Below are 8,821 nucleotides of genomic sequence, written 5' to 3'. Positions count from 1 at the left end.
GGAAAAAAGGTCTTTGGAAAATTCCTGTAGGTACAGGAAAGCCAGCTTCTTCTTCACAGTTCATCTGTTACCCCACCACTCTATGCTAGTTAGTAAGTGTCATGCTGTGAAGTAGGCTGAAACCTGCCTGTCACACCTTTAAAACGGAGGTTTTGTTTGAGCCATGCCCTGGAGGAGAGCAGAGCTCCCACACGGGCTGCTGGGCTTGCGTGAGCTGAGCAGGTGCTACAGAACAGGGATGCTGTCGGCTGGAGGGATTGATCCGCCTTTCTCCCCCTTGTGCTTATCTTGGTGTGGCGATTATCACGATAGCCCCCCTGGCATCGGCTCGCGACACTCGGAGGAGCGCCCGGAGGAGCGTGACTGAGCGGAACAGCAGCACGTCAGAGCAGAAATCATGCTACGCAGCTCAGTGGCTGCGGGAGGTGCCGGTTTGGGTGTTCCGAGCGGGTATAAAGCCGGCTGAAGGAGCAGGGGCAGCGGCGAGCGGAGCGGGAGAGGAGCAGGGGCAGGGGCAGGGGCAGGGGCAGGGGCAGGGGCAGGGGCAGGGGCAGGGGCAGGGGCAGGGGCAAGAGCAGGGGCAGGGGCAGGGGCAGGCGCGGGCAGGAGCAGGAGCAGGAGCAGGGGCAAGAGCAGGGGCAGGAGCAGGGGCAGGCGCGGGCAGGAGCAGGAGCAGGAGCGGACAGGAGCAGGAGCAGGAGCAGGGGCAGGGGCAAGAGCAGGGGCAGGGGCAGGGGCAGGGGCAAGAGCAGGGGCAGGGGCAGGGGCAGGCGGGGGCAGGCTCAGGAGCAGGGGCAGGGGCAGGCGCGGGCAGGCGCAGGGGCAGGAGCAGGGGCAGGAGCAGGCGCAGGGGCAGGCGCAGAGGCAGGAGCAGGGGCAGGAGCAGGAGCAGGGGCAGGGGCAGGTGAGCCCGCCAGGACTGCGCGTGTGCGCCGAGTGGGCGAGGGGGGCGAGGGGATCGAGGGCGTGAGGGGAGCAGGGTGGGCGAGGGGACCGGGGGAGCGCGGGGTCCGTCCCGGCGCTGCCGGCACACGCGTGATCTCTGCAAACCAGCCGTGTTCCCCAGCCGGAGCAGCTGAGCAGCAGGCGTTCCGGAGATGTTGTGCTGTTTTGTCTGGCTTTCCCTCCCTGGCTTGATTAATGCCTTCGTGACTCCAGGAAAGTTGAGGCTCAATGAGAGTCTGGAGTCTTTTGTAATCCCAAACATCTCAGGTTTCTTTTCCTGGGATAACGACAGCCTGGCTGACTGGCAGAGCTTCGCGGGCAGGAGCCGCTATGGAGCGGAGTCACAGAGCATCACGGTGAAAGCCCTGCTTGTCGTGGCATACTCCTTCATCATCGTCTTCTCCCTCTTTGGCAACGTCCTGGTCTGTCACGTTGTCATCAAGACCAAGCGCATGCACTCTGCCACCAGCTTGTTCATCGTGAACCTGGCTGTGGCTGATATCATGATCACGCTCCTCAACACGCCGTTTACACTGGTAAGACTGGGGCAAAGGGGCCATAAAGGCTCCACAGTTACTTCAGTGACCTTTACTTTACTGTAGGCAAATGTCCAGTCCAAATTACAGTGATTGGAGTACTTTTTGGAAAACTCCACACATCTTTTTCTTCTCTAATTCCTGTTATCTTTTTGAAGATCTGAAATTACCCACTTGTAAAAAGCCGCCCTGACAGTACTTGAACAATGATAGCATCACAGTGGTTACTTAGCACTAGGTAGTATTTGGTCTTTTTTCTTTTTTTCTTTTTTTTTTTTTTTCCCTTTTCTATTTCCCAGGTAATACTCTGAACCTCTTGAAGAAAAAGTGTAATTCTTACCATTGTTTTTCAAGTTGTGATGAAAAGCTGTAATTTGCTTTGAAGTAAGGTAAGGTGTACAGGTCAGCTCAGTCCTGTAAGAAGAGCTTAAAAGGGAAAAATGAATGTATGGACTCAGTAGTTAGACTACAGAAGAACACACTGTGAATAAACCAAAATAAATACCTTTGGTATTGTGGTGATGTAATGTCTTGGAACATATTGTCAGGACACTCAGCAGCATTAGCCTGCCTCTTCAGTGCTCAATACAACTATACCAAGAACCTACAATCTTAAAAATATCTTCTACTTGGCACAAGTAATTTTGTGCCAGAGGTATCTCAGGTATCTATAAGCGTGTGGAGGTGTGTGTGGGTGCACAAAACTAATGGTATTCTGGTTTTAGGCTCGTTTTGTGAACAGCAGCTGGATATTTGGGAAAGGGATGTGCCACGTCAGTAGGTTTGCACAGTACTGCTCCCTCCATGTCTCTGCCTTGACCCTCACAGCCATTGCTGTGGACAGACACCAGGTGAGAGCTCTCTGAAGCAGACAGATGGAAAGCTTGGGGAGGTATAGTTGAAGTGAGAAAGGGTGATCCCAAGTCCTTTCCTTCTCAGCTCCCAGATTAATGTAAAATGCATGATGAGATGACAGGGTGAGAGAGCAGTCCTTACTGTCAAAAGGAAAGACTAGTTTCAAGCCTGCCAGCAAGGTGGGAGAAGGGAGATGTCCATCACCTTGTGATCATTTCCAACTGGGGAATGGGATCTTTTCTGCTGTGGGTAATCCAGGAGCTCTCAAATGAGAAAGTCCAAGATCCTGATAACAATTAATGTAACCCTCTGCCAGGGAGGTTTGTCTGGCCCATGGAGGAACAGCATCATGATGCTGGGATATTCTGGTCAGCTTCTGCAGCTCTGTCTCCCTTTGCTGTGGGATGTCTCACTCCTTGTTTCCCTGAGTACTGAAAGGCTGACTGTACCATAGTGGTGTTGGTCACAAGCAGAGCTGTGACTTGCCGTTAATAATGGGTTCAAAAGTGGGGACAGTGGGGCATTATCAGCTTGGATTCACCCAACAACTGTGCAAAACACTCCAGTATAGTTGGCATTTTCTGCTAGAAATCTTCAAAGTTTCCAGAAAATACACTGGCTGTCAGGAGACCCCCCAGGGAGATCTGGTCAAATCACAAACCCATGGCTCTTTGGGTCGCCAATACTGAAGAGTCTGAGACTATTTTCTCCTACTAAGTAAACTGAACCTGGAGATGAACAGTTCTGCAAGACCCACTGGTGGTATCCAGTTCTCTCCACCTCGATGTAAGTATCGAAATGAGAGGGTAGGACTGGGGTCTGACTTTATCCATTTCCATGGAGGAAAAAAACAGGCTTTCATGTACAGCCTAGAGTCTGTAGAGCTGGGTGAAGACAGTAGTGCCTGCATCATACATTTCCACTTTAAGAGATTTAAGGCTGGAAGATTGCATTAAAAATTATATCATTATTTTCTGAAATGACATAAGCCTGAATATTGGTTTATTTTGCACAGGTTATAATGCACCCTCTGAAACCTCGCATATCTACTGCAAAAGGTGTTATCTATGTTTCTGCAATCTGGATCATGGCAACTTGTTTTTCCCTGCCACATGCTATCTACCAAAAACTCTTTATTTACAAATACAGGTAAGGATGTGCTTTGCTTTCCTCCACAGCATCCCTGGAGGCCAGACTCTCAGTGGTTATACTTCACCATCTTCTACTAAAGGCCCTGAGCTTATGTCCATGTTAGACAAATATAGATCTAGTCTGTAATTTTTCTTTATAGATTTCTTTTGCAATAGCTCATATACTCTCCCTGTTCCTATTTTTAATTATTTTAGCTTTATTCTGTCATACTAATCACATGAAATGAGCTAAGAAATTAGAGGATCTGGCCTGGGGCCTCTGTGTCTGCACACTGGCATTTTACGTGAGGGACCAATCTGACCTGTTTGGACAGACCATAAATGGGGAAAAAATCTAAAAGGTTTTAATCTACTCTTTAGCCATGGGAAAGTAGAAAAAAAACTGCCTCAGCTGCTTGTTTCCGTAAAATGCTGTAATAAGCCTTGATATTTGGAAAGTGCTTTAATGAGGGAAAGGTCCTTAATATGTGCAAAGACTGTGTTTCTATTTGCCAAAGGACAGAGAATGAAAACGTGCTTCTTTGCAGCTGGAAATTCTGTAATTGATGAAATTCATAAAATTATCATAAGGTCATGAATGCCCATGAGAAATAATCACCACGTTGCTCTCAGGCTGCTCCATGGCTCATATCTCTGGGCAGCAGAGCTCCATTTAACTGCACCACATCTGCATAAATGAAGGGTCTGTCTGCCTCCAGGCTCTATGTTAGGAGTCCTCTCCCACCTACCTCCTTGTTTCTGGTGTACTTCTCCCAGTGTGCTCAGCCACCTGCACTCTCACCCCCCGTTTGGTGTCTCCACCCGCAGTGAGGAGGTCACTCGGTGCCTGTGCCTGCCTGATTTCCCCGAGCCTGCTGACCTCTTCTGGAAGTACCTTGACTTAACAACCTTCATTTTGCTCTATGTCCTGCCCCTTCTGATCATCTCTGCTGCCTACATGACAGTGGCCAAGAAACTCTGGCTGCGCAACATCATCGGGGACGTCACCACTGAGCAATACTTGGCCCTTCGCAAGAAGAATAAGAAGACCATAAAGATGCTGATGCTTGTTGTCATCCTTTTTGCAGTCTGCTGGTTCCCCTTGAATTGTTATGTCGTCCTCCTCTCCAGCCAGACCATCTACACCAACAATGCCCTGTACTTTGCCTTTCATTGGTTCGCTATGAGCAGCACCTGCTACAACCCCTTCATCTACTGCTGGCTCAACGACAGCTTCCGATCAGAACTGAAGGCTTTGCTCAACGTGTGCAGAAAACCTCATGGGCCCACAGAACAGATGCTTCCCTCTATGGTCCCATCCTACCGATTGGCTTGGCCAGAAAATGGCAACTTGAAGAGGTTGCAGGGCTCCCATGTCCTTCCATCAGCCTCCAACCTCCAGTCAGGAAAGACAGACATCTCTGCAGTTGAGCCAATAGTAGCTGTGAGCTGAGCAGGGGTCCCAGAAAATCCATACAAACCACACATAAACTCAGATAGAAATAAAATAGAAGGAAGATGACAGAATCACAGAATTATTGAGGCTGGAAAAGGCCTCTGAGATCATCAAGTCCAGTCTATGACCTAACACCACCACATCAGCTAGACCATGGCACTAAGTGCCACATTCAGTCTTTCCTTAAAAACCTCCAGGGATAGTGACTGTACCACTTCCCTCGGCTGTCCATTCTGATGTCTGATCACCCTTTCTAAACCTCCCCTGGTGCAGCTTCAGGCCATGCCCTCTCATCCTGTCACTAGCTGCCTGGAAAAAGAGCCCAGCCCCCACCTGACCACAACCTCCCTTCAGGTAGTTGCAGAGAGTGATAAGGTCCCCCCTGAGTCTTCTCTTCTCCAGGCTAAGATGAGGAGTCCTGGTCTACTTAGGGCCTGTACAACCATATGTGCTAAAACCAAGAGGGAGGTTTTGCAGGAGACAGAATGAAAGACCTGCATGTTTGATGCAGGTTGATGATAAGGGAGTAGAGCCCCTAAAGGGCAGAAAGCCAACTCTTCCCTGCAAGGAGCTTTCTTTGTCAATTTGACTTTGGTTCAGCTTGCAGGATGGAATTCTCTGCATGTGTGATGCTGTTTATCTGTGTGACCAAGTCTTTTTACCACTGGGGCTGTGTGTGTGTTTTGCTGGTACTTACACACTAAAGCAACAGTCTGATCACATCAGGCCTCCCTCCTCCTCTGCTAACTGTCTTTGTGGCAACGTGGAAAGGATCGAGGCATAGACCTTTAGGTTGCTGACTTGGATCCAGTGCAACTAGGTAGGAGGACATCCCTTCTGACATGGGGTCTGAAAAGTTAAGATGTGTTCAGGATGAATGAACAGATATATTTTACAAATTCTTTTTTTGGTGGAAATACCCTTAGAGAAGTGGAGGGTAAGATGGACACTGATAAACAGGAGAAACTTAGATTGCAGGCACTTTTTCTAAGGTAGAGTTGAAGAAAAATGAGTGCTTATTCTTTGCATAAGTAGATAGCAAACACCAACCTGTCAGGTCAGTGCTAAATCATACAGTTGTTTTTTTGTGTCTGTGTGGTTTTTTTTGTTTGTTGTTTTGTTTTGCTTTGTTTTTTCTAATATCAAGTCAGGAATATTCAGAAAGCTTTTCTTCAAATAGAGAAAGAATCCCCAAAAGGCTACTTTGGACAATGATGGATGTGCCATCCAGAGTTAGAAAATGGGTAATTAAACACTGCTTTGTGTTTGGACTAAGACATTTTGATCAGAGCATACATGCATTATTGCCAAGTGGCAGCTGAAGGATCCCACGGTTTAAGATTTTTATTTGCCTTTGAATGTCAATCTCTTATCCTGTAATGCACCCGGATAGTTCTCAGATCAGACATTTGGGACATTTCATGCCAACTAAAGCATTAACTCTCTGGAATCAGTTAATAAATGAACTGCTTTGAGAGAACAGATGGTATCTCTGATAGCAAGTAACAAAAGTGGAACATTTCTCTGTAAGATATCCTCTGGTGATTGCGCAGTTTTGGTGCATTTAAAGACAAGTGAGATGCATCCTTCTTGGGCTGGCTAAGAAAATTCATTTGATTGCAGCTCTATCGAGTAGTTTGAATAACTTAATGTTCTTAGAACAAGAGAATCTGATTGTGAATAATAAAAAAAATGGACACTTCAAAAACTGTACCTTGCATTGCACAGGAAAGCAATAACTTTCCCTGTGCTCTGGAAAGTAGCTTGAATGTCACACCTGGGTGGCCCATTCAACTTGCTGTAGCCAGCAGTGAAGCAAGAAAAGCCTTACTTTTATAAACTGCTATAAATGGAAAAAAAAAATAAATAAAAGAACTGCTTTTCCCAGTGTCCTCTAATAAACTTACGTTTCTGAAATAATTGTAAGCCTTGTGCAGGTCTTTCACACCTGAGTATTTAAACAGACTGAAATGCCTGCCACCCCGGGTAGCTAGCCTGCCCTTTCACAAAGTGCTAGCAGGCTCTCACTTTGAATCCAGTGCTATTTTACTACCTTTTATCAAGGCCCCATGAAGTCAGGGTACTTTGTATTACTGATACACAGAATCAAACCTTTCCTCCTGCCTGCTTTGACCCCTTAAGCCAAGTCCCATTTCCTCCCTTAATATTTGCAACAGATGTTGCCCTGTCCCTTCCCTGCCCAGTCCTTTCCCTGCCTTGCCCCTTCCCTTCCTTGTCCCTTCCCTTCCCTCATAATCCCTTGGAACCATCCTTATCACTTTTTACCTATCCAAACATTTCTGCCAGATACAAAAATGTTTCCACAGGAGAGGAAAAATAAGCCTGTGTACATATGGACAAGGGATAAAGAAACAGATTAGGTGCTATATTTGTGTCCCTCAGTCAAAAGCAGAAGAGTCAGTGTTGATGTGCAGTTTCTAGCAGCAAGTGTTTGCTGGAGAAGAGCAGTGAGGAGCGAGCTGAGAGGGGAGGGTCTGTGTATGGAGGCAGCAGGAGGAATAAGAGACTCAGAGGCAGGCACTAAGGAAAGGGATGGCATGAAGAGAGGAGGTCAGGGACCCAAGGCCATCTTCTTCCCACCTTCGTTTTGTCACAGGTTTTGTAAATGTTGGACAAACCATTTTGAACCTATGTTATTTTGTATTTATGTTGCAGTTTAGCTCAGCATCAACCATTAAACAAGTGAAGGATGCTCTCTGTCCCCTCGCCCCTCCCACCCTCATAGGGAAAAGAGAGGGGCTTCCAGATTGAAAACCAAACTAGTCAGTTTTAGTTAAATAGTAGTGAGAGCAGAAAAATATATACAAATATACATGCCCCCAAGCTGCGGAGAGTCCCAAGGTGGTCCCAGAGCTGCTGGAGAGAGGGCAGAGCAGGCAGGAGCTGAGGGGAGAGCTGTGAGGGTCAGGAGTGCACGGGCCTGGGGATCAAAGGAGATGAACAGACTGAGTCCTCCTTCGATGCCAGACATGGACAGAAAAGAGCTTGAATTCTGTGATCCCTGAACTTATACCAAGAATGATGCAGTGGTCTGGAATTTTCCATCTGGCCAATTTTAGATCACCTGGGTAGTCCACTCCTCCCTACAGGAGGGCTGCAGATATGATTTTTCTGCTCCTCTAGTGTCTGAAGCAGAAGACTCAACAAGCAGAGAAAAGTGTCCTTGGTCTCTCAGCAGTAGCTATAAACATTCCAGTCCACCAGATGGAAAACTTGCTGTTAATTTCACCAAGTATGCTGCTTAAAGGAGAGTTCCCTGAAGATGAAAAAAAAAAATCAGTAAAAAGAAAATTGGCTTCATCCTGGCTCAAACCAGGACAATGTATTAATTTTTATTTTTTTTTTTCTTGGATTTCTGGAATGATTTTACTCAGCTCAAGCTAGCAAGGAACAGAAGACCTTCCCCGTCTAGAGCAAAAGTAGAGTGAGAAGAGATAAAGAGACACCTCCCACCAGATCAGGTTGCTGAAAGCCCCATCCAACCTGGCCTTGAGCAGTTCCAGGGAGGGGCCAACCACAACCTCTCTGGGCAACCTGTGCCGGTGTCTCATCACCCTCACAGGAAAGAATTTCTTCTTATGTCTAATCTAAATCTACTCTCTTCCACCTTGAAACTGTTGTTTCTCGTCCTGTCACTAAAGGACTTGATAAGGCTTTATTCGGCAGCTTATGCTATTCTGAATGGCACAGAGGGGGGAAAAAATCCTCAGAGCCTTCCTCGCACTTGGTGATGTCAGATGAGGTTTTTAGCTTCCAGGTTCCACTCCCTTCTCTCTCCCTTGAGACTCCTGTCCGTAGGGCTGTGGTCCATGGCACCCCTACTGGTATTGTGGCACGTTCTACCATTAGTGCTGTGAAAATAAAAGGCAGCCTCAGTC

At 47.3% G+C, this 8,821-nt stretch overlaps 1 protein-coding gene across 1 annotated transcript; it reads left to right on the top strand.

The window, feature by feature from the left end:
• The first annotated feature begins 1,092 nt into the window (after window positions 1-1,092).
• On the top strand, window positions 1,093-5,113 carry GPR83 (G protein-coupled receptor 83). Its single transcript, XM_051628528.1, has 4 exons — window positions 1,093-1,481; window positions 2,207-2,332; window positions 3,352-3,485; window positions 4,295-5,113. The coding sequence occupies exons 1-4, from the start codon at window positions 1,098-1,100 to the stop codon at window positions 4,917-4,919; spliced, it is 1,269 nt and encodes a 422-aa protein (XP_051484488.1). The 5' UTR covers window positions 1,093-1,097; the 3' UTR covers window positions 4,920-5,113.
• The last annotated feature ends 3,708 nt before the right edge of the window (window positions 5,114-8,821 follow it).

The sequence above is a fragment of the Apus apus genome, chromosome 1 (genome assembly GCF_020740795.1).
Source record: "Apus apus isolate bApuApu2 chromosome 1, bApuApu2.pri.cur, whole genome shotgun sequence".
NCBI classification, from domain to species: domain Eukaryota; kingdom Metazoa; phylum Chordata; class Aves; order Apodiformes; family Apodidae; genus Apus; species Apus apus.
This window is presented reverse-complemented; position numbering and strand designations above follow the sequence as displayed.

Bases quoted from the DNA above. Each gene is read 5' to 3' on its own strand.
- GPR83 (XM_051628528.1), top strand. From the start codon at position 1,098: ATGTTGTGCTGTTTTGTCTGGCTTTCCCTCCCTGGCTTGATTAATGCC. The intron at 1,482-2,206 runs GTAAGACTGGGG...TTCTGGTTTTAG, and splicing joins TCAACACGCCGTTTACACTG to GCTCGTTTTGTGAACAGCAG. The intron at 2,333-3,351 runs GTGAGAGCTCTC...TATTTTGCACAG, and splicing joins TTGCTGTGGACAGACACCAG to GTTATAATGCACCCTCTGAA.